The sequence below is a fragment of the Myiozetetes cayanensis genome, unplaced genomic scaffold (genome assembly GCF_022539395.1).
Source record: "Myiozetetes cayanensis isolate MyiCay16 unplaced genomic scaffold, myiCay2020 scf12, whole genome shotgun sequence".
In the NCBI taxonomy this organism is placed as follows: Eukaryota; Metazoa; Chordata; class Aves; order Passeriformes; family Tyrannidae; genus Myiozetetes; species Myiozetetes cayanensis.
This window is the reverse complement of record NW_026086826.1, coordinates 2,799,443-2,827,159: the sequence shown is the minus strand read 5'-3', so window position 1 is coordinate 2,827,159 and position 27,717 is coordinate 2,799,443. Positions and strand designations below refer to the sequence as shown.

The 27,717-nt window shown below is 42.2% G+C and overlaps 3 protein-coding genes across 3 annotated transcripts; 1 reads left to right on the top strand and 2 right to left on the bottom strand.

The window, feature by feature from the left end:
* Positions 1 to 619: 619 nt before the first annotated feature.
* On the bottom strand, positions 620 to 20,740 carry CFAP57 (cilia and flagella associated protein 57). The gene is made up of 22 exons (XM_050307302.1): positions 20,587 to 20,740; positions 20,180 to 20,496; positions 18,544 to 18,830; positions 18,191 to 18,374; positions 17,680 to 17,832; positions 16,524 to 16,663; positions 15,689 to 15,854; positions 15,188 to 15,301; positions 14,476 to 14,688; positions 13,977 to 14,150; positions 12,942 to 13,103; positions 12,337 to 12,492; positions 10,459 to 10,552; positions 9,621 to 9,811; positions 8,530 to 8,703; positions 7,342 to 7,500; positions 6,795 to 6,938; positions 5,904 to 6,020; positions 4,865 to 4,999; positions 4,637 to 4,780; positions 1,528 to 1,654; positions 620 to 1,269 (listed from the first exon to the last, which is right to left on the bottom strand). Exons 1-22 carry the CDS (start codon positions 20,738 to 20,740, stop codon positions 1,091 to 1,093), a joined length of 3,684 nt encoding a protein of 1,227 aa, XP_050163259.1. The 3' UTR covers positions 620 to 1,090.
* Positions 20,741 to 20,808: 68 nt separating this feature from the next.
* EBNA1BP2 (EBNA1 binding protein 2) lies at positions 20,809 to 24,960 on the top strand. The gene is made up of 9 exons (XM_050307259.1): positions 20,809 to 20,913; positions 20,994 to 21,077; positions 21,160 to 21,317; positions 21,805 to 21,928; positions 23,127 to 23,216; positions 23,450 to 23,525; positions 23,778 to 23,868; positions 24,181 to 24,352; positions 24,683 to 24,960. The coding sequence occupies exons 1-9, from the start codon at positions 20,824 to 20,826 to the stop codon at positions 24,731 to 24,733; spliced, it is 936 nt and encodes a 311-aa protein (XP_050163216.1). The 5' UTR covers positions 20,809 to 20,823; the 3' UTR covers positions 24,734 to 24,960.
* A 238-nt stretch (positions 24,961 to 25,198) lies between these two features.
* Positions 25,199 to 27,577, bottom strand: CFAP144 (cilia and flagella associated protein 144). The gene is made up of 4 exons (XM_050307260.1): positions 27,445 to 27,577; positions 26,693 to 26,752; positions 25,806 to 25,909; positions 25,199 to 25,477 (listed from the first exon to the last, which is right to left on the bottom strand). The coding sequence occupies exons 1-4, from the start codon at positions 27,575 to 27,577 to the stop codon at positions 25,412 to 25,414; spliced, it is 363 nt and encodes a 120-aa protein (XP_050163217.1). The 3' UTR covers positions 25,199 to 25,411.
* Positions 27,578 to 27,717: the final 140 nt, after the last annotated feature.

The window sequence follows — 27,717 nt, the reverse complement described above, 5'->3', positions numbered from 1 at the left end:
GCACCACCATCCTCTGTGTAATACTGTTAGGAGTATGTGGAAAGCACTTGTCACTTTTCTACAGTTCAGGATAGAAAGTGAAACAGTAACACACCGGCTCTTTTAACACCGTCCAGTTCCATGCTCAGTCAGTAGCTTAAACTTCTGGTGTATGTGAAGTATTCCTCAGTGAGACAGTGTGTCATGCACCAACAACCAAAGATGAAAAACTTAGGTTTTTACCCCTCATTATTAAAGAAATTACTCCCTGCCTTTTCCTGTATATGAGTACTTTGCAGAGTGACTTATTAGAAGAATTTCAGTGAAAAACTGAAGTAAAGGGATTGTGGATATTGGAAAAAAGACAAGATAAAAAAATCAATTTATCAAAGTTATAGGAGAGTTATGACATAAGGTTTGGACTTTATTCCAGATTTCAGAGTCTGAAACTGGGCTGTCTTTTGTCCTGCTGAAATTATTGCTGCAGATGAGGCAATTAATCTGCTATGACAGGAAGCAGAGGCTTGAGCAAGGGCTCTAGCTCAGGTGTGCTAAGGTTGTCAAAGTGTTGTGCTAAGGAGTCAAAGGTTGCCCTCACCAGGTAGCTGATTGTTAGTCTGTGACTGGATACCTGCTTGGAATAACAATGACATCTGTCTTAAGGGCAGCAGTCCTTGGCATGGACACAGGCAGTTCATTCCTGGAAAGCAAAAGGCTGATGTTGAATTTTGCAGCACAGTGACACCAAATTAGAATTCTAGCAGAAAAGGCTTACAGAGTTTGACTAGCTCTTCTCAACTAGGACACATTAGCTATCAAGAGAAAGGTGACTACCTGCCCTAGCATGAAGGCACAAAGATTAGTCTTGCAATAACACACATTTATTTTTTTATCTTGGCTCCCAAGTCTCATGGAAAGGGCAGATTCCAGGAAAGTAGAAGTGTTCAGAGCAGTGAGCATTACACAAATGCTTCTAGTGGTAGAGGATAGGATCATGAAAGTCTAATCTATGCTGTTGCATTTCTAATCTTGACAGGAGGTTATAATAATGTAAGGCATCCTTGAACCGGGTCAGTATTCCTGTGTCTTGTAGCTTCTTTCCAGATTCAGCTCAGGAAGATTTCTGACCAAAGGAGACTGGACTTGGACAGTTCAGGACTTGCCCCTTCTCCTGGATTTGGTCTCGCAGATATTGAATTTCTAGCTGCTGAATTTCTATGATTTTCTCACTTTCCATCTCTGGATTCAACCTCAGGACAGCTGGGCCGGACAGCAGTTCAGTGGAGGGAGCTAGAAGATAAAATCAGAGAGGACATAGCACAGTAACAAAGGTCCAGCTCATGCAGTTCTTTGGCATGAACGAGGGAGGGCATCTTTCAGGGCTGAAGCAGTCAGTGAGAGTAATATTAAGATTCTGCAGTATTTAGCAGCTTATACAATTCACATTTACAATATAACAGGTACCAGCAGGCAGACAAGCTAACAGAATTGCTCGTCAAGGACAAAAAGGGCTTCTGTAATGTGGAAAACACAAGAAGCACTATTCACCTGTGTCTTGAATTGCTTTCTTTTTCTTGTTTAATCTCAGTGCTGCCCGGAGGTCATGCACCTGGGTGTTGGCCACCTTCAGTTCTTGCCTCAGGTCATTGATTTCCTTAATCAGGCTCACATTCTCCTGCAAAAAGATTATGCTGTATAAGGAAAAGCACAGGTACCATCTGGCTGGGCAATATGTATCTTCATATCATTGAGAAGGACAGTGGACAGGACAGAATCGGTATCACCAGCAGAAGATGCAGGGCAGTCAGTGCAGCACACAACATTGCAGGTAAGGCCACAGTAGATTTGACACAGAACACGACAGTATTCAAAGCACATTAGCTCAATAAACTAATATTTGCTTTGCTTTTCTGACTGCAGCTGCACTCCAAGGTATCATCTTCCTTGCCAATTCCACAGGGAAGCTCAGGGCTCTTCCTAGATTGATCCAATTAATTCAGAATTAATGCGGAGAATTCCCATCTCTCCCTCCAGTGTGTATTATTTTGCTTTTCACTTGTCAGCATGCATTTGTTCACTGAAATTATCTGTATCTCCTCGCAGTTATTCAAAGCCCTCTTCATTAGTTCTGAGCAGGCATCACTTTTCAACACCCCTTCCAAATTATTAAGGAATATATAAAGTACATGGAGACTTGAGATATGTACTGCTAACATGAGGAAAAGTTAGCCAAGTATTTGTATTTTGTTCTTTTTTAAGTCAGTTTTCAGCCCATAAAAATTCAGTACTCTAATTTTTTTAGTAGCCTACCATGAAGCATTTTGCTGAAGGAGCTATGAAAGTACCAGTAAATGCACTTCACCCATTGTTGTAACAGATTCAAAGACTTTAGCAAGACTTCAGGATGGGGTAATACTAGTGAAGGATGATAAAACTGCTGCTCATGAAACAGGAGCACCATTAACTAAATATTTCTTTTTTGAATTTGAGAGAAGTAGAATTGTATATTTGCCTCTGTTTACAAAGACAGTGAAATACCTTATCACCTCAACAACTAAGGCAAATATTAAACAGTTCATCATACTTGAACTGGGAATATCAACTATTTCAGCCACCTGTGTTGTTTTTTTTTTAGAAGTTTGGAAGACAGCACCACTCCAACCCCTGGAATTTCATCATGAGTGTCAATATTTAAAAAAGATAAATGGCAAAAAGGCATGCTTTGGGTACCTCACATAATACCAGTCCCAAGCTGTAGGGAATCCACTAAAACAACAGGAGAGAAGAACAAGGGTTAATGAAATTTTCCATGAAAAAGATGTCTTCAAATCTTGGTGGTTTTTTTTTTAGTTTTGTTTGTTTGTTTGTTTAATTATAATTTTGGTTGATAATTATGTTGCCATAAAAGATTATGCAAGGCATATGATTCAGTTCCTTACAGCATGCTTATAAAAACATTGGCATCACACAACTGGAAAGTGGTTAGCAACAAGGTACAAAGCTTACTGCAACTATCTGTAGATAGATGCACTCGAGTTCAGGTTGGCAGCAATAAGTTTGGTTTGCTGGGTGCTAAAAGGCTGCTGGTTGACACTGAAGAAACCTTCTCTGCTTCAGGATTATTCAGTGTCTCTGCTCTTATGTATCCCAGTGACAGAGAAGCCATTACAAATACAGAAGGCTGGAGGGAAAACTAATAGTTGTACAACAAGCAACTTGTCAATTGGTAAGAATAATTAAAATTATCTTGACAGTACTAATCATCTGCTGCAGCAGTCACTAGTGGAATGTACCTATGAATAATCACTCAAAGAGGAATGCATAACTCTGAAAATGTAAGAGCAACTGAGGAACAATAGAAATACAGAGCTAGAAGATTGTCAAGATGTCATTTACTTTTTCAAAGCAAGTCCTGACAGAAGTTTGTCTAAACTAGTCTTGAAAGCTCCCTGTGAAGGACTGGAAGACCATGATAATTCCTCCTGGCTGTAAAGCCTCATTAATCTACTGGACTTCAGAGAATTGCTTTTTCTTTGAAGAAACCAGGCTGGTTAGAATCTTTGATATCTTCATCTTCCAGATGTTTTATTAATTTGGTTTTAATCATCATTTCATGTTAGGCTTACTGATCCAAGACATCAAGTATTATCATTATGAACACCATCTGTCACCCTGTTCCAGCAAGGAAATTCTTCAGGTTATTTTCTGAAGCCATCTCCTTTTGTGCCAAAGGAAACATCTAACTCACAGAGGGGTAAAGAAATTAAAATAGGGAAGGGAAGAAGATCACTGCTGTCTAGCCCTGAAGAAGCAAATTATGAATAAATAGCAAAGAACAGATGACTAAGGAGGGGGCTGAGTTCTAATGATCCTGAGGAAGCATAATAAAGTAACAATGATGAAAGGGCTAGTGAGGGGAAAAGGAAATGCTGACTGAGCAGAAGGAGATCATGGTAAGAAGAAACTAGGAAAGCTGTCCTCCTAGGATGTGTGGTGTGGGGCTTTAGATCCTCTCACTCCAGATGAAAACAAACTGGATCTTTGACCCCAGCAGTCACGAGTTCACCCTGCCCTGTAAGGAACAAGGATTCTGAGCAAGAGATCTTAGTACAAATAGGCATATTCCTCACATATTTCTGAATTTCCTTGAAAAACCTGGATGTGAAAACCAGGAAGTTCTTCTGCATTCAGATCAGTAGGCATGGGACTATGTGGCCAAGGAAAGTAACTTGTTTTCCTTTTCTTCCTCCAAAATTAGTTCCTAAACACGACCACATAGCAAGTACAGGTTGACATTCAGACAGGGGCAAATTGACTATGATGGCAATGATAAATACTGTTTGAAATAAAAAATAAGAACATTAATTTCTTAAAAAATATCAAGGCAGAGGAGGTTCCCTATCTCCTTTTACATTAGGGAGTGGGAGATAAACAAAAGTATCCACAAACCAGCAGCAATTTCTGTCTTTGGAGGTCATGCTCTTTTTGTTCAGAATATTTAATGGAAGCACTTGAAAAATTTACACATTTCTGGCGAGGAAGGCAACCAGAATTGTTTCAAAGTCCTAAGAAACCATAACAGTAAGGCTACTGAAATGTCTTTTGTGCAGCCACTTCCTCTGTTACCCCTCCATACCACAAGGAAAAGGCTTATTACCTGCACGATGCGCATGTAAGCAGCTTGGTGCATTTCCTGATCCTTCATCACCTTCTTTTTTAAAACTGCCAAACTCCTCTCATGATACTCTTGCTGTTTCATGAACTGCTTCTGCAAATCTGTGTCTACTTCTTCGGCCTCCACCTGAGAGGGCACAGCATTTTGCCTCAGTAATTACACTACCAGACAAAATTCACCTGCAAGGAGAAGGCAGAGGTCCTGACTCACCACGTCTGATTGCTGCACATACTTGGTGTAGAGTTCACGGATACCATCTTTCATTTTTCTGGAATCCTGAATGAAGCCCACACAGCTGTGGAGATCTGCTTTAAACCGTTTGATGACGGTTTCCATGTCTTGCTTCTGCAAGAATGAGGTGGTCACATTTTTACTTGGCTCATCAGAACACTCCATCAATGTGCAATTTTAGAAAGTCTAGGGGAACTGGTGAAAACTCTCATGTATTTTACTTCCACTTTATTTATAAAAGAAATAAATAATTTCAAAACCCACTGGGGATGTGAGCACTACATGTTGAATAGCAGTGATAAATTTTAGCAGTTATAATAAGATACTTGCATTAGGTAATCTAAGTGCCAGCATCTAGAGATGTCATCTGAAAACCAGTGGTTTATTATGGGTCCTTTCCCAAACACCCTACATTCTTATTTAGAAACAACACACCAACAGTTATCAAGAGAAGGCAAGGGGCAAAACACTTATGAGACACTTGCACAACTCGCTGATTTCACATCAAGATTGCCCTCTCATCCTCTCTTGGTCCCTTGACCTGCTTCCTCACTCCTGCACTGCCTGCCCAGCTCCTCCACCTTCACCAGCAGTCCCTTTTCCTCCCTCATGTCTGATGTGCTTGTTGTCAAACAAGGGGTCCTTGACTTCTCCATTAATGACCCCACCCTTTATATCATCCTTCCAATGCCTGGGTGGTATCCTACATACTGCTCCTGGTTAGGCCAAGTGTCCCCAGATTTCAAGCTTGGGCAGGTAATTAGTTAAGCATTTGCCTCGCTGTTCTGTTAAAGCCAGGAGAATATGTGTTGACACTTAATTAACTGGATTGTTTTTCCAGTATCAACTCTCTAACCTGGATGCAGGCTTGGAAGTTTTCTTTATCCCCACTGACCAGAGACTCTCTTGGTCCTTGGACACAGTACCCCTGAAGTACCTGTTTGTCAAATTAATGCTTCACCAGTGTTCTGTTCCCACAGATGTTCTGTAGGAGCTGCACTGTGGTCATACCCCATACCTTCTGCCTCTCTTTGTCCATCTCACGATAAGATGCCTTTAGTTTCTGTTGCAGTTGTGTGATGTTCAGCTTCAGCTGTGTGCTCTCCTTGTGGAATCCTTCCAGCTCCTCCTCCATCTGAAAGGAAGCAGGAGGAGGAAATCAGGGCTAAGAGGAGACATGAAAAAACAACACAAAACAGGAAAGCCAGAGACTGGAAATACAGACTTGAGGGACCAGCTCCCCCTTCAGTTTGAATTACAACACGAAACCCGTCAATTTTGGAACAACACTGCCCTCTGTCAGAATACACAGAAAGCACAAAACTGAATGTGCAGCTCCCTTTTGAGCTACATTTATTTAAATTATGTGATGCCCCTTCATTTCCTTGAGCGGAACTGGAGCTTTAGTGTTCCATCTGAATAAAAATGGATGAGATAGAAATGAAGAGTCAATACTGGAAAAGAGTGAGGGCAACAATAAGTAGAACCTGATGCTGAAAAGAAACAAATGAATTGAAAAGCTGTGGGTAACATATGTAAAAAACACAGGAAGAAAGAAATAAGGGTACTACAGCATTTAACTGTACAGCATTTCCCCAGATCAGTAAAAGCACTGTCTTGCAAACCCTATAGGGCATGTGGAGGGCAACCACATATGGATAAGATCTATTTTTAAGCAAAATCTAGAATTAAATACTGAAACAGGAAATAACTACGTTGATCACTGGTAGCACATGATAGCAGCTGTTGTGTGCAAATATTTTTATTAGCAGCAAAGATACTGAATCAGTGCTGTGTATCCTTGAACGAAGCCAAGGAGCAAACAGGGTGGAATCTTTCATGGGACTTCTTGGGTCACCTTTGTATTCAAAGGGCTTAGTAGCAGAGGCCAAATGAGAGTGTTACTCACCTCCTGGATCTGTTCCTTCATTGTTTTAATATCATTTTCACGTGACTCTATTTGCTTCTTAAACTCCTCTATTTTGTAACTCAGCACAAACTTGAAATTTTGCAGTTCCTGATTTTTCATTTTTAGGTCATATATATGCTTCTCCTGGAAGAAATCAGTGCAGAGACCTGAGTCAGACCCAGCACTCTCAAAAAGATCCCTAGGACAAATACAGGAGAGGCAAACCCAGCACTCACAGATCTACTGGACTAAATCTGTGCAACTGAACTTCAGTTGCAAATCTACAGATTGGGTGGGAGGGGTGGGGGCAAATAATGCAGAGCCATCTACAGACCCCAGAACAGAGGATGAGAAAGTCAACATCCTGACCTTGAGCCCCTCAAGGAAAGCTTAGAACGTCAACTAAAAACTAAAATCCCAAACTGGAGATTGCAAATTCTTTAAACTAAAACTGAGTTTCCAGTCATGTGGTGTTATCACAGCAAATACTATTAAAATTGTATTAAGGGAGGTGATTTTGATCTCAGCCAATTGTCCAGTTTCTCACCTTGTCGAGGATGGTGTCACTTCTCTCTTTAATCTCTGTCTTCAGTGCTGAGATGTCCTTCTCCAGTGCTCTAATGACGTTTTCCAGCTTCTGCTGTTCCAGTCTCATTTCCTCAATATCCCTAATTCGATCCTTGAGCTCTTTCTGCAGGCTGTTCAACTAGAGAGGCCAACAAGTAAGAACTTAGCAGTCTCCAAAAGCTATGCACACCTTAGCAATCCTGTTCTCCAAGATACCTTATACACAGTGTGGGATAAAGGACATCAAACTAAGATATGATGAAGGAGCATCACATCATTTATATGTATGTTCTGATAGATTAACCACTGCACTACAGGGAAGCAAGGAATTTGCATCCAGAAACAAGAAGGGTATGGATATTATACCCAAGCATCAGCTGAAAATAACACACAATCCATGGGAAATTCTTTTAATCTCAGCATTTGTTATACATCTCTGAAGATGTCAAAAGTAGACTGGGAGGGTGCCTAGTTCACACCTCTTGGGTACCCTCAAATTCCCTGCCCCAGGACTAAGATCTGCAAAGCCCAGAAAGTCAGAACCAGTGAATGGTGCTGGGCCAAACCATGGAGAAATTCCTGCTGTCTAAAAGATAATGAAACTAAAGACAGTACCATGATATCAGATAGATACTGAAGAAAGTGAAAAAGAAAAATTTTCCCTCTAACATCTTTAGGCAAATGCAATACCCAGACAATAAAAGAGCTAAAAGATTTTATGCCTCCTTAAAAATCCTGCTAAAACCAATAAAAAATGATGATGCATTCAAAACACGGTGTTTATTGCATCGAATTAAGCAGTAGAAGTATTTTACTAACAAAGTAACATATTAGATGATAGAAAAATTAGCAGGTTCATTTCTTTCCCATCATAGGATGAACAATGTCATTTATAATTTCAAACTATGTAGATAAGAAAAAGTGTACTAATAAAAACTAATAAATATCTGTAATCCTATCAGCAATACAATCAGCACACAGCTTCTTCCTCTGCCCAAATAATCTGAAACATTCAAACTGATCTAAGAAGGGGCTACTGTTCTCATATGAAATGCCACATATTTACAGACCAAATTAATGGACTGAGTTGCCATGCCATTAATCACATTCAATCCTCAGTTACAGGTCTCCATGTGCAGGTCTGATCCCACCACAGAATAAAAGATACCCTTTTATTCATGACTCCTATTTCTCCTTTCAGTTGCGTGTTGGACTCCTTCTCTTCCTTGAGCTGTTTCTCATACTTGGTTTTGATTTCTGAGATTTTTTGGTCTCCATCTTCATAAATTTTTTTCTCCCTTTCCTCATGTGCTTGAAGCTGCCTCCTCATATTCTCCTTTGCCTGCAGTGAGGGAAAGCAAGCATTAGAGAAGACAACAGTAAGACAACAATGAAAGGTTCTTTGTAACTCTGTTTCTCCTGGGAGGATCTATATTTAGTGGCCTCTTCAATGGTAGCAGTATCATTTAAGGTAACTTTAAAACTGATAACATACACATTAAAATTTCTTCTTTAATTATTCCTAAGACTTGAATGCTTCAGGTTAGGAACCTGGCCCAAATACTGATCAGCAAACTTGTTCTGGCTGCAGAAATCACAGGAAAGTAACATTTGAGAGGATGTTTTAAAATTGCTGTTTCTGATGCCTTAGAACCAATAACCACTCTGTTTTCCTCAGTCTCTGCATGCCTCTCTTCCCACATTCTTCTCAAATAGGTATTGCAACACAGGGCTGCAAGAAGGCTTTATTGACTCTAGATATGTAAGTATCAGTTATCTGGCTGCCTTTTTTTTTCAAGCCAAGTCTTTGACCTCAGTGTGCAAGAGTTTTTGAAGTATTCAGGGTATTTATCTTTGTTCCCTTAATTATGCAGGTAGGAACCTCAAGGACTCGGCAATGTAATTCACCATTTTCAAAATGTTATCTCTTCACTAGAACATGATTGAATCTTTCTTTCTTCAATTACATTAAATGTATCAACTAAGCCACGTAAATAAACAGGAATTCTTGGATTTAGCTAAGAATGCCCAAAGTTATTAATCTTAGCAGGTTACTTACTCAAGGTATGAAGCCCAGAAAACTGGGTATCTCAGCTGGGTTTTCCCCATTACTATTTTACCTGTCAACATATTTTCCCAAAGTTACAGGCAGATTAGGATTTGCATGGAGGATGCCAACCTCTCCAGTCCTAGGGAACATTTTATCACAGCTGAAGATAAACTGGGCCAACACATCAAACTGCAAATCAAGTTCCCTACCTCTTGCAGCAGAACTGTTTTCTGTTTAAGCTTTTCCTCATAATGCTCCGTTAGCTCCTTCACAGCCGTGCTTTTGCTCTCCTCCAAACTGTTCAATTGTCTCTCATATGCCTCCTGCATCTTCTGGGATTTCACTTGCAGCTCCTCGTATCTCTCATTTTCCATTAAGAGTTTCTTATTACTTTCAGATTCTGTTAACAGGAAACATATGGAATGGATAAAACTAACAGAAACGAGAGGTGAGTCCTATCTTTCTACAGGCAGCACTGTCTTATTCTCTACTGTCTTTTTGGCAGCTGGTTGCAATAAATTACAGTAGAAGCACTTTATCACTTTATTCATCAGATATACATGGGCTTTAGTCTCTGTGGCCATACAAAACTGACAACTAATTTAGGCATTCCCTTGAGATGACAATCATGGCAGAGTTGTAAAAGCTCAACTGTTACCAACAGTGAGTGGGCAATGGACTCATTTATGGATGGACTTGCTCTTTGGTACTAATTTGCAGCATTTTCATCTTGATTACGAATCTGGAGTCCCGGTATTTCCATGTTGTGCACACTGTACATTAGTCTCCTTGCTGAACTGTACAACTTCACTATAAAATAAATGAAGAAATTAGCAAACCTCTAAGACACAGGGCCCATGGGCATCTTCTCATCATGGGCATGGGTGTGGTGCAGTTTAGACAAACATTTGGTGTGCAATACCTAAATGACATATATGCATTTTTCCTTGTACTTCTACTCTAGTAATCCATCCCTGCATAACTTGCTATCAATCCAAAGCATTTCCTCCAGTTTCTAATTGCAAACACTAATTGTTATAGTCTAACCTAGCCGTTGCACCTCCCTGGCCTGTTTTTTCATCAGCTCAGACAGTTCACACTGGTATTGTAGCTCCTGTTTTTCTTTCTCTTCCTGTAAAATCTGGAGGGGGAAAAATAAGAAAAAGACATTTTCATTTGAAACTAGGCATAGCAATGTCAAAATTGTTTGTGCTCTTGCCCCATGGCTGGGAATACATACACAACAACAGAACTGTCTTTGAAGCCTCTCACCAAAATTCAGATGCCATGTGTGTTACTAATAAGTTTTATCAGAGATCAGTTTGTTATGACAAATCACAAAATTATGGAAAACTAAGGGAAAGTAGCAAATATAATATATGTACTGTAAAATTCTAATCTAACAAGAGAATTTTATGAGCTACAAAAGCCTCTATTCATTTATGTGTTCCTGCTTGAGGAGAAGTTGCAGTTCCATAAATTGTGGTCCAGATATTAAAGTTCAAGCTGCTTCCTCTCTCACTTGAAGCAAGCCCGAGGCCCTAAAACACTGACATTTGCACAGTCTGACATAAACCTAAGCAAGAGCCAGTTTTGATTGCCATTTACTTGAAATGTCTGACTACCACTAGAAATGATTTAATCTTCTAAAAAAGAACAAAGAACTGGAGCAAGAAAATAGGTGACAAATTTCCAAGAAAAGCTAGGAATTGTACCGTAGGAACAATTTTTTCACTTTCTTTTCATAAGAACTGCGTGGGTCTTGCATAAGCAGAAATATTCTATTTGTCTGATGGATACAACAGCTAGAAAGGTTAGTCCCAAGCCTGTCCAAAGCTGTCACTGAATTCAGTCTTAACACATATGGATATGTGTGTTAAGAACTACTTAAGAAACTACTTAAAGAGAACATTAAAATGAATAATTAAACTTCCTCAAAAAATAAAAATTAAAAAACCTACTAGAACACTTTTAGGACCAAAAGTCAAGAAAGGTATAAAAGGAGCACTTGAAAATACAAGCCTGCAAAATACCAAAACTAGCAAGGAACTTGGCAAGCTTTCATACTGGAATTCTTTATGTGAATTATGTGGAAATACTGCTTGAAGGGACTATGTTCAACTCAACAAAATATGCAGTAACAAATCACCAGAACAGGACAATATTCACCCAAAGGCTCAAAAAGAACATGAGGTTGACAGAATTGAATCATGTGATATGTAATCTCTTACTTCAAGCTCTCTTACTGTCAGAGAAATTGCTACTGGGTCACTTGCCTTCTAAATCTAAAAAAAAAAAAAAAGTCCAGAAATATAGCAAATTACAGGTCAGAAATCCAGATGGACAGAATAGAATTACCAGACACAGATAAATAAGACACTGTGAGGAATTGTAATAGCCTTTGCCTTTCAGGGATGTGCTGCTTCATGACCACAAGAGAAATCAATAAGCACATGAACAGAAGAAATCCAGGGAATATATTTTTACTTTCATTTTCAAAAAAACCCCATATTAGACACCTCAGCAGATGTTCTTAAAAATTTTAAGCAGACAGAACAAAAAAAGGCAGCATTGAGAAGAATAATTGTTAGATCCTGCAGCAGCTGCAACCTTGTATGTGAAGAAGCTTTTAGGGCATGGTCCCATTTCTACTACTGATCCTTGGTCTCAGGCAGCATTTTATTGTGCTGGTTTTATGTGAAGATATTACAGGCTACCTAGGAGAACTCTTGCATCCCCTTGTTCCTATAAGATATTTGACTCAAAGGTAGCTTCATGTGTTGCCATTATCAAGAACACCTTTATTGGAAAGGAACGATTCATTTTCCAGATGCTTTGTGGCATTCACACATATGTAATACAAGCTTGAATTCAACTCTTCAGTGAAGGATTTCTTGGTGTTTGGTTCTGCAATATGAATCATACCTGGTGTTTGGCTTTAAGGGAGTCTATTTCCTGAGTGAAATTCTCTTCCAGTGCCTTTATTTTTCCAGTACAGTAGAGGTCCTTGAGACGTAGCTCATAATCACTTTCTGTCTGTAGATCTTTCACACAGATCTGCAGGTCTAGTATTGCCTGACTCTGTTAGGACATGGATGAGAAGACAATTTTAACAGAGAGAATATTTTTGCCATTAGCAGCAGCTTATCAAAGGTTTTTTATTACATGCACGTATTTAGGAATGACAGCCTTTACAGAGAATCTTCAGAAGTTCTAGAAGTAAGACTCCTTTGTTATCTTACAAGATGGTTTCTAGAAACCCATCTTCTGACTTCTCTGCTCCATTAAAAGTGTTTTCAAGAGACTGGTGAAAGTATTAGAGAAAAGTCTAAACCCTTCTCCACAATCCCTGTTTGTTCAATGCTGTTTGCAGATTGACAAGCAGCTGCAACTACTTGCTGTAACCTCTTTTTATGATGAAAGCCATACAAGCCATATAGAAACAGCTAGTCAAAAACATCTTGCAAATGTAATTCATAAGCTGTACACTGTGATTCCCGTGGTTTATGTTCACAAGTTGCTCCTCCTACCTTCTCTTCTATATCTGATCTCATGATCAGCACTTCCTCAGCATACTCAACTTCTGCTTCCCCTTTCAGTCCCCCACCTTCTTTATCAAACACTTTCCAGATAAATATACAGCCATCCTCTGAAGCAGTCAGTAGAAATTGGTCATCACTTGTGACTGACATCTTAGAAGGAAGAGACAACAAAATAATAGAAGAGACAAGGAAGAATTGAGACAAAGTTTTATTTTTAAGCAAATTTTTCTTCCAACCCACGTGCTCCCTTAATATCTATCACAGAAAGTCAACTGTAGAAATAATAACATGGCCCCACTACCAACATTTTGATTATGTCCTTTACTCCTGTTCCACCCTGGTCGAAACAACAGGGGAAGGGAAAGATAAGAGGAACATGTGTAGACACTGGATCTGCTTCTGCCCTCAAAGCTGTAAGAAGATTTAAAAAAAAAAAAAAACTGGAACAGGAAAGACCTTCTAGACAATTATAGAACAGACAGGTAAATGATATGACAATTCCAAAGGTCTCTAGTGTTTTTGAGAAATTGTTTGAGCAACAGATGGCTAAATGTTTCCTTTTGAAACTGTAACTAAGCTCTAGAACTATCTAGTAATAACTGCTGTCACCTCCTCCAGACCTCCTGTGGCCGCTCGGCCTGGCATAAAGTACTTGGGAGCTGATACAGCTCATCAGTGAGGTGAAAGTAGACTTCCAATAACTGAAGTTCATATTCCAGTGTTGGACCGTGCAGCTATAACTCAAGGTGCTGTAGCTGACAGAGATACTTAAAATGCCAAAATTATGACCAGTTTTAACAAGCATTGCAACAGGATGCCCAGGGAAATGATGGAGTCCCCATCTCTGGAGGTATTTAAGAGACATGTAGATGTGGCTCTTAGGGACAGGGTTTAGAGTGGACTTGGCACTGCTGTGGGAACGGTCGGGCTCCATGATCTTAAAGTTTTTTTCCAACCTAAGTGATTCTATGACCAAATTATCTTCCTGGCATCACAGGGAAAAGAAAAAGGACTTTATGTTACCTTTGTAACAGCACCTGCATGGGCCTGATACTCATTGAAATCCCTCTTCAGGGTGAGTGGGTACTTCATAGCTCGGATTGTCCCCAGGGAGGTACCAACATATATCATGTGCCCGGAATGGGAAACAGCTACAGCAGTATAAACAACACCATAGGCAGGCACTTCATGCTGGATCTAAAAAAAAAAAACCAACCAACAACACAAACCACCACACAAACCCCTCACAATACATTAAGTATTTGATTACCTATTGCATGACCGATTGTCACCCCCTGCCTGCAGCAAATAATGCAGTTTAAAGAATCTACATGCCTATGGGAGTAAAGCCATGAACAGTAATTAGCATTAAACTTTATAGATTTTTTGAAATTTATTTTCAGATATTTAGATATACAATCTCTATATTCATTATAGAAATGCAGTATTAAAATTTCAAGCCGACGTTTCAGATGTTTCTCCCCAGAGGATTTAGCAAAACCCCAGAGTGCTTGTTGCTCACCGAAGACTCTGAGATTTCTTTGAGAGTTTGGTCAGACCCAACGGCAAAGATAATTTTGGCATCAGAAGACAGGGAAATGCTGCTGTAGATGCAGGTCTTGAGCACACACTCGGACTCCCTTTCACCTGTCATCAAGTTCCACTCATACACAGCACCGTGTGTGTCACAGGAGACAAATTTAGCGTCATCTGCGCTCCACTTAATTGCATGGATCTGGCAAAGGCAAAACACACCAAGGAGCCTGATGTGTAGGTTGTAGACATACAGCATGGAGTCATTTTACTGGTAAATCCATGACAACTTTGGAATCACACATCAAAGTCTTACTTAAAAACCCCTAGATGTTTTTCAGCCAATTCTATTTTAGCGTTAAAAACCCCTCACAAGGTCAGTAAGAACTACTTTATGAACACACTGTCAGGAAAAAGTTCATTTTAATACTGAGTAGTACGGGGTTTTTATAATTTATTACTGGATTTTTTCCTGGTTTTGCTCCCTGCCAATCATTCATCTTCAATTTAAGGACAGATTTTTTAGATGTGTCTAGGTCTTGTACACTTTGCCTTCTGACCAAAGAAAACTGAGTTTTGTATGTCTATATTCAATTTTGGGGACCTTTCAGATCCAAAATTGTACTTCACCTCTTCAAAATGCATCTTATCAACTAGTTAATACGTTAATGAGTTGTATTGCATAGGATTTGTTTACTAACCTTCCCACTATGTCCTTTCAGATTACTAACGTTGTCAAAGGTGATGCTGGAATAAATTTGAATCACATTTCCATTAACTGCAGCAAAAAGGTGGCCTCCATTACTGAATGAGCACTACAAAAAGAACACAACCACCCATTACCGTAGATGGAGTGGATAAAAACATTCATGCATTGAATTTAAATGACATTGTCTAATATCAAACTGTTACACAAAAAGAAAACTTCATCGTTAGCCTCTTACTGCTTTCTTAATCGGTGCTTTCCCCTGGAAAATTCTGTCCTTGAGTATTTCTGAGCAAATTACCCCTTCTGCTGCCTCCCAGGTCAACAGTTACGTATCAGCCTCTGGGCTTGTTTTCCAATAGTCAGAATCCATTTCTCTGTGCTTTGACATCCTAAATCCTACTAGGATGTATTGGAGAAGTTTCTGTGTTCTGCCACGTTCTTCGCCACTCTGCTCCCTGTAAGTCCCCAGTTTCATTTTGGCATCATTCCTCACCTCTCTGCACTTTTTCACGGCAAACTCCTTGAAAACATGCATGTCCTCGTACAGCAGGCTTATAAACCGTAGTTTGTCAGAAAACCCAACCAAACAGAAAAGGCCAGTGGGATGGAGTGATACTGTGTATGCTTCCTCCTGGTACTCCTTACACAGCTCCAAAGTGCTGAAAGAGAAAACCATTGTGCAGTATGGAATATTACAAACTCCCTGTGCATGCCTGACAGGACATTATCTGGCCCTGGAAGGACACTGCAGCTACAATCTGACTCTGCCTTGTCCTTGAGGAAACATGTTATTCACTTAAGTAATGGTCACATAAATGTTACAGGAAACAAAGGCAAATTTGACTTTCTGGTTCACAGATTAGGTGTGGAGGCTGCGAGAGCAAATCCTTGTATACCGGAATATAATGAAGAAGGTAAATGAATCACTGATTGCAAAGCTACAAAAACGCCTCCTGAGATTTGGGTTTTTCCCCTCTCTCCCTCTGCAGAACCTTAAAAGCTGGAGTCATTATGTTTGAGAACTGTGGTTAAGAAGCAGGAGATGGGACAACAGTACTGGAAGACAAAGCTGAATGAAACTTTCCTGAAGATATTTTTTTTTCCCAATACATGAGAAGTCTGACATAAAAACTACCTTAATAGAAAATGGATTCTTTCGGCACTGATTTTAAAGGCTCTGCATATTCACACTCCACAAATCAAGACCATTTACCTCCCACACCACACAAGAATGTCACCAGAACAACACTCTCATTCATATGAGGTTGCCTGCTAAATAAAATATACAAAAAAGCAAGAGGTAATAACAAAGACAAATAACTCTTTACTTCGTCTTGTAATTCCAGATGCGGACAGATCTATCCAGGGAACAGGTAGCAAGAATGGGTTTCCAAATACACATGTCCAGACCAGTGATGGAATCGGAATGCAACGGGAAATTCAGATATGCAAAATAAGATATCTTCTCCTGAGAAGGAATGAGAACATTACAAAATCACAGGTATTTCATTGCAGGCAGTAAGTCAGATAAGAAATCTATCATGGGTCTTTGCATACAGTAGCAGAATAGAATTGAGGAAACTACTTAATCCTTTCGCCATGCTGGTCTGAACATAACAGTTTCATTCCTGGATCCAATGTGTGGTGACCATATATCTTTCAACTTTTATCCTTTCTTTCTTTTCCTTATACATTTTTTTCAAGTGTTATTTTTATGTTTTTATATTGCTATATTACTATAGATGATAACAACCAAAATGGCTACATACCTGTTTTCCTTTGAAACCAAATTGTTCTAAAATAAACCCTACGTATATATATATTTACAAACACCAATCATCACTCTTATTTTACTCTAATCTGCCCCAAGGAATCTATTAACAAGAACCTGGGTTACCCTCCCCTTTTGGAGTGGGTTATAACACTACAAGAATTCAGTTAATACCTCCTGTTCCTGTCGATACTTAAAAAATCAAGTGCTGAGTGATAAGCAACTTAACCAGGATGTTTAGCTACCACATGCTGGAAGTGAAGCACCAATAAAATTTTAGGCTGCCTGGGGAAACAGGACCCCTCACTACAGCCCCACTTCCTGTAAAGGACTTTCCATGTTCCTGTGCACAGGTTAGGTGTTTATCTCCAGGTAAATCTAATTCATGTTAATACATTTATCTCCCGTCCTTGTATTATTTAATTCCTTCAGAGTAGGGAAGGCTTTTCATTATGTTTTTCCTTCATAAAGAGGTTTCACTTCTAACTAGGACTTCAACAACTATTATTTTAGAGTAACATGAGGTTCCCACGGCTGTGTGTCTCTCAGAGAAGCACGCAGAGCACTTCGTATCGTGAGCTCTAAGGGTTCAGATGCTATTTGAAGGATTTTATGAGAATGCATCACAGAAAGCAACACTGAATAGCCTGTGACATTACAATACACCCCTTCCTGGACATGATGGCTGTGGAATGTGATAGGATTGCACTTACCTTTATAAGTTTGGTGGAGACCATAGTAAACATGTATAGCTGATTTTTGTTCGTGCTAATGACCATTGTTTCCTCAGAGGGGCTGAAGCATATGCATGTAATGTCCTGTCTGTCTGACATCCTTGGCTCAGTTCTGAACTGGTCCTGAGGAAGCTGCACAAAAAATGCATCCCCTGGGATATGCCAGGTTTCCGTGTTTGGGTAGAAGGCATGCACACACACACAAACATTTGGTGAAATGTTACTTTAATAAGGATATACACAATAGCAGCAAGACAACTTGGATATTTAATAACATGTAACTACTGCAAGGCAGGGAATAGAGGACAAGAGGACAAGTGACCTTTGGCAACTCCCTTCCTTTCAACATCATCAGCACAGTTAGCTAATGCTCACAATGCAATTTAGAGATGTGCTAAAAATTATTATTAGTAACTGAATCAGAAGCACCCACAGTGCTCTAAACAGGCCTCTGCTGCATAATTGCTTAGAAGAGCTTTTTTCTCCTTACCCAGATTTCTTGACTCTCCTCATAGACTTCGTTTCCCTTGCTCTTCTCAAACAGAAGAACAACTCCTGGGCTAGGAGAACATGCAAAGCCTTTGGAATACGCTGCAACTGCAGATATTTGAGGCAAAGAATTATGTTGTGTGCCAGTATTTTCAGAGGCCAGTCCACAAGAAACATCAAGAGAGCTGCAAGCAGGAAATGCATAAAGACTTAAGAATAAAAAGACAAATCAAAAAATTTTAATCAGCAGCAATCAAAATCATAAGCTGGACAGGAAGGAAATCACTTAATGGCCTGCAACTAATCTGCATGCACAAGCATGAAACTAATTGTAATAATATTTAACAGATTTACCTCTCATATTCTTTTGTTGCTGTATCTTCTTCTAGTTCCCTGGGTGGTTTTCTGTACTCCAAATTTGTCTCCCAGTGCAGCTCTCCAGTTTCAAACACGCTAAGCTTGCCTGTGTCAGTGCCACATACGACTTTCTCCTCGGACAGCCAGGCATGGCACAAGTAGTTTTCTGGCTCTCCCTTTTGCAAGTTCATCTGCTTCAGATTTCCTTCACTGTACTTAAAAAGTTTAAAAAAGCCATTTCCAGTGATACAAACCTGGGTGCTGTCTTGAGGACTAAAGCTCACCTATGGAACAAAAGAGGGAAAGCATTATTTACAACTATGTTCACAAACAAGCAAATATTACATCTGTTCTGAAGACTTTCAATACCAGGTAAAGGAAAACAAACAAGGGAAGACAGTTCATAGAAACATACAGGAATACAGAAGAGACTAAGAATTAACCATCATAACTACATATTGCAGTTTTGCCCCTTTCAAAACTGTGTATCAAGAAAGTTGTCTCTGCCCTTCAAAAGCAAATTACAAAGTTAAGGCCAAAATACCTCTTTATTGCTGATTAGCAAGTTTTTCCAGTAGCAAGCTTCCTGAAAAGTGTGACCATTTGTTCTAAAAGGCCAGGAATAACTTCTGTATTTCAGGCAAGCATTATGCATATGAATCCACATAATCAGGTGTTTATTTGTGATAATGATGGAATAGCCATCTCAATACCCACCATGAGGGATAGCGGGGGTGGTTAGAACTCATTTTTTATGAGTGGTACAATGGAGCAGGATGTAGCTTAATGGAGCTTTAGTAGGACTTTAGACAGGGGGAATCTTTACAGTCACTCTGCCCTCTTTAGGACTTGAGCTCATGAATTCAGTAGTTCACCCAACCTCTGCTTGTAGCTGTTCCTGAGAAGAAATGGCAGCTAGAGTCCAACCAACCCATGTACTGAAAGCATCTTACCTCCCTACAAGAAATATTCTAAAAAAAGGGCACTCAAAGCAGGGATGCAGGATTCGTTTGAGTGCCGTCAGCCTGCTCCTAGCCACTCTTCTCCTCTGATCTGCACACAGAAGACTGCAGGAAGGAAAAGGTGCAGGAGCATGCCAAGAGCTTTCAAGAAGTGTGTTACTATTACTGAGCACAGCCAGTATATTTTGTATATTTAGTATAGGGATGCAAGGGACACATTGCACACACACTGGCCAGCTGTGATGGCCTCATGACATAGACCTGATGTGATGTAAGAGAATCTCATGTGATACAACACATACAGACATGAGAATGTCCATTATAGGTCAAAGCAAGACTTTATTTAGCCCAGTGTCCTATTGCTGAGGGAGGCCGACAGCAGATGTCAAGAAAGGTCACAGAAACTGTATGAAATCTACAATGTGGACAATGTGGAGCCCTCTCCTCCTCTTGCCCCTGACACAAGCCATGTGGCCACAGGAAAACGTGCCGGGCACATATCCCGAAGGATGAACATGTGTGCTACCTGGGACCCGGTGCTTGTTGAACTAAAGTTCGATCTTTTTATCCACCTTTTCGAAAGGTTCAGTGCTGTCCCAAAGAACCAGTCAGCCGCGAACGGGAGCGTTACAAACGAGCCGCACGCAGAGGGGCTGTCCCAGCTCGGGTACCTGGCAGGGGCCGCTGCCCGGGGCCAGCAGGCGGACCGCCGCCTCCAGCTGCTGCTTCTCCCAGAGCCAGCAGGTGAGGAGCCCCTCGGGCATGGCCGTGGCGGCCGCCAGGTACCGTCCGTCGGGGGAGAAGGCGAGGGACACCGCCTGCCGCGCCGGCAGCTCGGCGGCCGCCAGCGCCCCGCGGCGCCGCGCCCGCTCCGCCGACAGCTCGTACACCGCCAGCACCGGCTGCTCCCCCGCCGCCTCCGACACCGCCAGGAACCGCCGGTCGGGGCTGACGGCCAGCGCCTGCACGCCCCGGCTCTTCTCGGTGCCTGCGGGGAGCGGAGCGGTCAGGGCGGGCCGCGGGGGGACTGGGGAGCTGGGGGTACCGGGGTCGGCGGGAGCGGGGGTTTCGGTGCCACCTGGGATGAAGTTGTGCCACTTGTGCTCGAGGTGCAGCCGCAGGCAGCCCGCCCCGGCCGCGTGCAGCACCACCCGCTCCTCCAGGAAGCAGACGCCGCCGGCCACCCGCGGCCGGCAGCCGAACACGGCCACGGGCAGCGCGGCCGCCGCCATGGCCCCGCCGAGCCGTCGCCCTGGCGACCGGGCGCGGAAGCGGCGGCCACGCGGGAGGAAGGGGCGGGCGCTCGGCGGCGGCGATGGCGGCGATGGCGCGGAGAGGGTCCCTGTCGGACTCCGGGTCGGACTCCGGGTCGGACTCCGAGGACTCCTCGCTCTCGGACTCGGAGGTGAGAGCGGGCTCGGGGAGGGGCGGGCGGCGGGGCCTCCCTCCCGCGGCAGCCGCGGCCTGACCGTGCCCGTCTCACAGCTCCAGGAGGCGTTCGCCAAGGGGCAGCTGAAGCCGGGGCTCAACGTGGTGCTGGAGGAGCGGCCGAAGCGGCGCAACGACACGGTGAGCGGGGCCGCGGGCCGGGGGGGGCTGTCCCGGGAGCCTGAGCCGTGCGGGGCCGTGCCGAGCTGTGCCTCTCTCGCAGGACGGCCTGAAGCAGTGCCTGGCCGAGTTCGGGAAGCAGCTCGCGTGGGTGGAAAGGCTGGACGTGACTCTGGGCCCCGTCGCGGACCCCGTCGCCCAGAGCGCTTCTAGCACAGATGCTGTTGACCCCGAGAACGATTTCCAGAGAGAGATGAGCTTGTAAGTGCCGGAAAAGAGGTTTCACGTAGGGTCTCGGCATGCTGCTGCGTGGTTGTAGTTGTGTTTCACCCGTGTGCTGCAGGGTGCCTGTCGCTGGCACTCTTGGGCCATGTTATTTAGGATTTGATGGCTCTGAATGTTTTTCAAAATAATTGCAAATTAGTGCTAGTATATTTCATTTGCCTTGTAACTGAAGACACATAATTTCCCTCCTCCCAGCAGAATTCCATCCTTTGCCGAAAAGCATATTTTAAAAGTGCCTTGGTGTCAGCACTAAGGCTGTAATACAAGATATTGATTTTTCCATGTGGGTTTGTTTTGGTGATCTTACAGTTCCCTTGTTTTGCTTTGCCTTTTGTGTTCCAACATATTAAACTGTAACTGGCAATAAATGCATGCTGCTTTCAGTAGCGCTGTCTGTGCACAGAGTGTTGATATGATTCTAGAGCTGGTGCAGTGACAGAGGTGGTGCTGTGCTCTCTCCCAGCTACCGGCAGGCTCAGGCAGCTGTCCTGGACGCCCTTCCTAGGCTGCGGAAGCTCCAGGTTCCCACCAGGAGGCCGGACGATTACTTTGCAGAGATGGCCAAATCGGACCAACAGATGCAGAAGGTATGTGCAATGAGTGTCTTTCTTTCTTTCTTTCTTGTGTGATGTGTTGGTTTTATCCCTGTGTTAGGGTGTTCGAAATTTCATTCCTGACAGGCGATTTCTTTCTGTTCAGGTGTTTCAGTGCAGTGTGGGCATTTCTGTAACAGGTTAGAACAGGAAGTAGAAAAGCACTATTTATACTTTGTCCTGCATGTGTTTAATATTAAAAATGGAGAATTTTTCTCAGTGTGAGTGGTTGTAAAGTTGGCTGTGTTTTTGCTCTTTATCGTAAAACTTGCACTTGACTGTGTCTTTTACACGATCCTTTTTTTTCTATTTATCACCCTTTGTTTATAGTCAGTGTGTTCTGTTTCTCAGTGGTTTTAGACTGCCTGTTATTGAATGAGTCTGTCTTGGATAGAAAGTCAGATTTGTGTAGGAAATAAGACTCTGATGAACTTGGGTTTTACTGTAGTCTTTGCTCCAAATGGAACTCTATTTTTTGGTTTAGATTTGGAAAAAAGACTACATTGTATAAGTTAAAAAAAGGTGAGTCTAATTTGGAGATTCACATATGACTTATTTTGGTGTTTGATAGAACCTTTCTGGAGAAGATAAAGAGTAGTAAGTAGTTTGTGCTAAGGCTTAAGTCAATTCTGCACATTACTGTTCCTTTCTTTTGCTGACTTTGTCTAAAGAGCAGAGCTTTTATTTCCTAGTGGAGTCATAGACTAAATCCAGAAGATCTGTGTTGAAATCCTTGTAATCCTTTGTAATGTGGCATCCTTATAAAAATGTGACCAAGGAGGGAATGGAAAAGATGTTTTCTGTGGCGCAGGATTATTGGCTCTTCTTCAGTGCTTTATTTTTAGTAATGACAAGGCAGAAACTATCAAGTCTTCTTCATGCACCCAAATGGACTGACAAGATAATCTCGGTTCCATTAGAGCCCATTATAAGGCTTTGTCTTGTCTCTGAGTACTGTCTTTATAACTAGGTTTTGGCTGCAGATCAGTTCAGGAGTTTCTGTAATAACTGGTTTAGCCTTGATCTGAAAGGACATTGTGCCTTATAAGCATGATCTGATTGAGAGGTGTTTTCTTTTTTACACTCATATATAGTTCACAAATACTGACTTAAGGACTGCTAAGCAGTCGTAAAATTCTCTTATTTTCTTTTGTGTTACTCATAAATTTTGTTTTTTCTATTCCCTAATAAGATTCGACAGAAGCTTAAGAGTAAACAGGAAGCAATGGAAAGGTCTGAGAAAGCGAAACAGCTCCGTGCAATGAGAAAATACGGCAAGAAGGTGAGGAACTACAAAAGGGAGCTACAATCTGTGACAAGAATGTAGAGCCTGAGTGAGCAGCTTGGAAAGTGAGACCACCAGAGCCTGGCTAAAATATATAGAATTTGGCTAGTCTTCTGTCTAGCTGCTCTGAAGGAAAACAGAGCTAAAGATAGGATACCTTAAAAAATAGCTTAAAAAAAAAGTATAGGATACTGCAAAGAACAACACTAACATTCTGCTTCTGATCACAGGTGCAAACTGAGATTCTGCAGAGGAGACAGAAGGAGAAAAAAAATATGTTGAATGCAGTCAAGAAATACCAGAAAGGTAAAGTCAACTTGACGAAGAGAGCAAATGTGTGATGCCAGCAGTGGTGTGGAGCAACGTAAGACAGTGTGATGGGTGGTCACTACACCTGTAGTTCTGGGCCTTGAGCCTGGGAGGCTGCTGTGCAAAAAGAACCATGTGCCAGTGCCAGTGCAAAGCCTCCCAAGTAGCTGTTCTTCAGTGAGGGTGACTTGTTGCTATTACTTGCTTAGACTTTGTTTTTTCTGAGCTGTGATGTCTTCGCTCTTGCAGGTCTGTCTGACAAGCTGGACTTTCTAGATGATGACCAGACATCGTCTCAGGGCAATAAAAAAGGCAGTGCAAGTCAACGGACAAAGAAAGGGTGAGGCTGCAGATGAAAGATATTTAAACACAGAATGTCTGATTCTTCTCTGTCTTTTTAGGGGATAATTTTGGGAACGTGAAAGCTGTCCTGATGAGTGTTTGTTAAATAAGTCCAAGGTGGCTTTCTGTTCTTAGAGAGAAAGAAAACTGGCCAGAATGGCACAGAGACTGAAATGTGCTAATTTCTACATCTTTATTATGGGGGAAAAGGTTTATGATGGCTGTTGGGAGCCCATCAGCACATACATGTGCCTTGAGAGCTTCCTGAGGAAAGGAATGTAAGCAGTGATGCTGTTTGGTTGTTTTTCAGACCAAATGCCAAAAGAAGATACAAAAATCAGAAGTTTGGTTTTGGTGGGAAGAAGAAGGGCTCAAAGTGGAACACAAAGGAAAGTTTCAATGATGTATCCAGCTTCCAGTCAAAAGTGGCTCACAGCAAAGGCCCAGGAAAAGCAAGAAAAGGAGGGAAAAAAGCCCTCAATGTAAGTAAAATGTTGTATGCAAATGCTTGTGGTTGGCTGAGAAGCCAGCCCTCATCTGGGAGGGAGAGCTGAGTACATGATGGGTGCCTCCAGCATCAGGAAGTGTTAATGCCTGTCTTTGGGAGCTGAGCATAATTGGGTTGCTGACAGAGCTGAGAACAGTGGTTTGGTATTAGCAGGGAAATAAACAGGGGAGTTAACACTACTTGCTACCCATGTGCCAAAACCTCCCTCTCCACATGTACTGCCAAATACCCTCCGCAAGCTATAGAAATAGAACACATATTAAGAACATGAAAATAAAGATCTGACTCTGTCTGTTTGTTGCAGAAGAGACCTGGAAAGAGAGCAAGGCAGAAAATGAAGAACCGAGCGCGCTAAGAGGACTGTGCTTCCCGCTGGGGTTCTTGTGTGTCTGGGTGTTGCAAATTGTGCTTCTGCTGTCATCAAGCAGCTAACCCTGGAGCAAGCTGGATGCTTCCAGGTGGCGTGGAAAAGAGTCAGTGGAAACTAGTGCCTTATCACTAATTTCTTCTTACTGTTTTGTCGAAGGATTGTTTTTAACGTAAGCGTGTGGTGTGTGAACGCATTAAATGGTTTGCACAGAACTGTGTGTAACTCATGTTTAGCTGTTTTATGAGTGGCAGCTGGAGCCTGCCCTTTGCACCCTTCATTCTGACGGCTTTTTTCACCACTACTGCTGATGTGAAGTTGGAGACCTTGAGTTCTGGGTCATGTTGCTGATGTCCAAATGAGAAGTCTGAAGCCTGTCAAGATGTTAGAATGGTTTTTTAGACTAATTATATAGATGGGTTTAGAAACAGCAGTGAGACAAATACAGCAGTCTTATAAGTTTATTTCTGTCAGTGTTGTCAGGCTGCAAATCTGGACAGACTGAGGTTCTCTCTTTCCTTTTCTATTGTCTCTTACTAGAAATCTACCAGACTCGCCTATTAATAAGCAGGTCTAACACATTACATCAGTGTCATTCTGAGTTTGTAGCTTTCCCCCTCTACTACTGAAGATTCTTTCCTCCTCCCCATGCCCCAGGGCAGCCGTTTATGTAGTGAACTCGGTTTTCCGGCGTGGGAAGTGGAGTCTGCAGTCGTTACGGTCCACAGGAATCTGGGAAAGGAAAATGACAAATAGTCACGTGCTTTTACTAAAATTGGTAGTAGCAGTCCCTCCTGGGAAGAGAGATGCATGGTGTTCTTGCTGCTGAGAAATGTCCAAGTGAAAAACATCAGGGTACCACCATGCTGTTCACTACTTTGTTAGGGTAGGACCTGGTGAAAAAGGCAAGATTAACAAATTAAACAGAATTATGAGCCTTGACCCTATAAATTGAGCTTGCTTCCCTTCATGCACATTTAGTTGCCTCTTCCCTGCCAGCCTAATCCTACCAACACCTCTGAATCCTGCAAAGAGCTGAGTCCTTAAGCACCCTACTCACCAGAGGTGTTGTGTTCCAGCCAATTTCTTGGCTTTCAGTTTGTGGCTCTGGATATTTCTTTCTTGGCTCCAGCGCTGCGCGGTGAAAAAGTTTCAGGAACTCGTCTGTTGGTTTAAGAGACACAAATATAAATGAAAGAAAGCATTAAAAAATTTAAAAATCACTCACCTGTGGATGTGTGTTAGAATTGGGACAACTTAAAGCTGTCCTAGCAATAGCAAGAAAGCCAAGGATAAAAGCAACCTCTGTGCTTCTATGAATGACACTGTCAGAGAATGCAGGGTGACATTTCTACTTCAGTATTCCTGGTGCAGTTTCAAGATTTGCCTGGTGATACTGTCCTGTCAATTCTTACCTGAGCATTAAGGTTTTTGGACAAAATTAGCATGTTAGAAATAAGGGAGCAGCTGCTGTAAAGGGTTCTTATTACCAATGGTCTAAAGCAAGACTGAAAGATATTTCAGCAGTTTACCATATGTGGTGGTTGAGTAGAATCTGCAGTGACAGGCAATGTGTAGATCATGTTTCCAGTTGTTTTGGGGAGGTTTAGATTCTCAAGCAAAATTTTATAATATGGATATAAAAAACATTATATATTTCATAGTATAGTTTTTAAATAAAAACAAATAGCATAATTGCATGAATGCAGACTTTTGCTGATAATGGAAAGTAATGGGAAAGGGCCTAAAGTGGAAAAAACCCACTGGTTTACATTTAACAAAAATCATGAATGAGTTTTAATTTTTTTATATGGCCACAGAGGTGTTTCCACAGACATGATATTTTAGACTGATTGGAATTATTAAATCTTATTTATTAGTAATTTTCTTAAGTAATTTTGAAAAAAACAAAACAAAACAAACAAAGATTTTTCAGAGATTTCTTACCATCTGTTGGCTCATCTATATTATCATGCCGAGACATTGGCTTCCTGGTGACCGTGTGAACTGGAAAGAAATAATAGCAGGTGAATAATGTGAATTTAGCATCACAGCCAGGTACAGAATATGTATCACTGCAGATGTTCTTTTTGGTTATTCCCCAGTGTGGACCCAGCTACTTCACTAAGGCTGTAAAGGAAGAACAGCATGTGAATAGCAGAAAATGAGTTAGAAATACTGATTAATGGCAATTTCCTAGGAAGGCAAGGGGCCTAAGCATGCTAAAGGCCCTTCTACTGGATGCTGCCTGTGTTCACCACACCAAAGTCCCACCCCACCCAAGTGGTGTCCTCCAAGTGCAAAGTCTCAAGAAATTATTTTCCTTTGGTTTTTGTTTCACTGTAAAAGCTAGACCTGAATTAATCTCCTCCCATCACCTGTCTGTGCCAGCACAGACTGTGATATTCTGTGGCTCTGAATTGGCAGGTCCAGGGGGTCTGAAGGAACACGGTGTAGTGTTTGGGCTCTCTACCCCATCTTAGCTCTGTATTTGCTTAGGATTTGTAGGTTCCACATCCTAAATAGTTGTCTCGCTTCTCCAGGGTTACTAAAGGCTATCCGGGAATGTCTCCTTGCTGTCTCTGGGCACGCAGACCGGCTCCTCAGGCGAAAGAAAGGCCCACCGGCTGCCCCTTCCAGCGCTCCCCCTCTGCCCCTCCTGGGTGCAGCTGAGCGCTGCGGGCCCGCCCCCGCCTCACCGGGTAGGAGCGGGTTCACGGTGTACTGCGTGTAGAGCCTCTGGTGCCGCATCTCCTTGTGCACCCGCTCGCTCAGGAGCCGGTCGAGCTGCACCGCGTCCGGCCGCTCCCGCTGCCCGCCGCGGGCGGCCATGGCCGCGCCGGCCCCGCGTCCCGCTGCCTGGCAACGCCTGACGCGGGGGGGCCTGCGGGGCCGCCCATTGGCCCGCTCGCCTCCCCGCCTCCCATTGGCCGCCGGGTTAAATCCCCGCGGGCGCCGATTGGCGGCGGCGC

What these genes read in the sequence shown, in the direction of transcription:
- CFAP57 (XM_050307302.1), bottom strand. Translation starts at nt 20,740, where the DNA reads ATGGCGGCGGCCGCGCTGCCCGTGGCCGTGTTCGGCTGCCGGCCGCGG. An exon ending in CGGGCAGCGGCCCCTGCCAG is followed by an intron (nt 18,831 to 20,179) that starts GTACCCGAGCTG and finishes TTTGTTCCATAG; the next exon opens with GTGAGCTTTAGTCCTCAAGA. An exon ending in AAGAAATCTCAGAGTCTTCG is followed by an intron (nt 14,151 to 14,475) that starts GTGAGCAACAAG and finishes TTTTTTTTTTAG; the next exon opens with ATCCAGCATGAAGTGCCTGC.
- EBNA1BP2 (XM_050307259.1), top strand. Translation starts at nt 20,824, where the DNA reads ATGGCGGCGATGGCGCGGAGAGGGTCCCTGTCGGACTCCGGGTCGGAC. An exon ending in TTCCAGAGAGAGATGAGCTT is followed by an intron (nt 21,318 to 21,804) that starts GTAAGTGCCGGA and finishes GCTCTCTCCCAG; the next exon opens with CTACCGGCAGGCTCAGGCAG. An exon ending in AGTCAAGAAATACCAGAAAG is followed by an intron (nt 23,526 to 23,777) that starts GTAAAGTCAACT and finishes TCGCTCTTGCAG; the next exon opens with GTCTGTCTGACAAGCTGGAC.
- CFAP144 (XM_050307260.1), bottom strand. Translation starts at nt 27,577, where the DNA reads ATGGCCGCCCGCGGCGGGCAGCGGGAGCGGCCGGACGCGGTGCAGCTC. An exon ending in CGTGAACCCGCTCCTACCCG is followed by an intron (nt 26,753 to 27,444) that starts GTGAGGCGGGGG and finishes ATTTCTTTCCAG; the next exon opens with TTCACACGGTCACCAGGAAG. An exon ending in TATAGATGAGCCAACAGATG is followed by an intron (nt 25,910 to 26,692) that starts GTAAGAAATCTC and finishes TTAAACCAACAG; the next exon opens with ACGAGTTCCTGAAACTTTTT.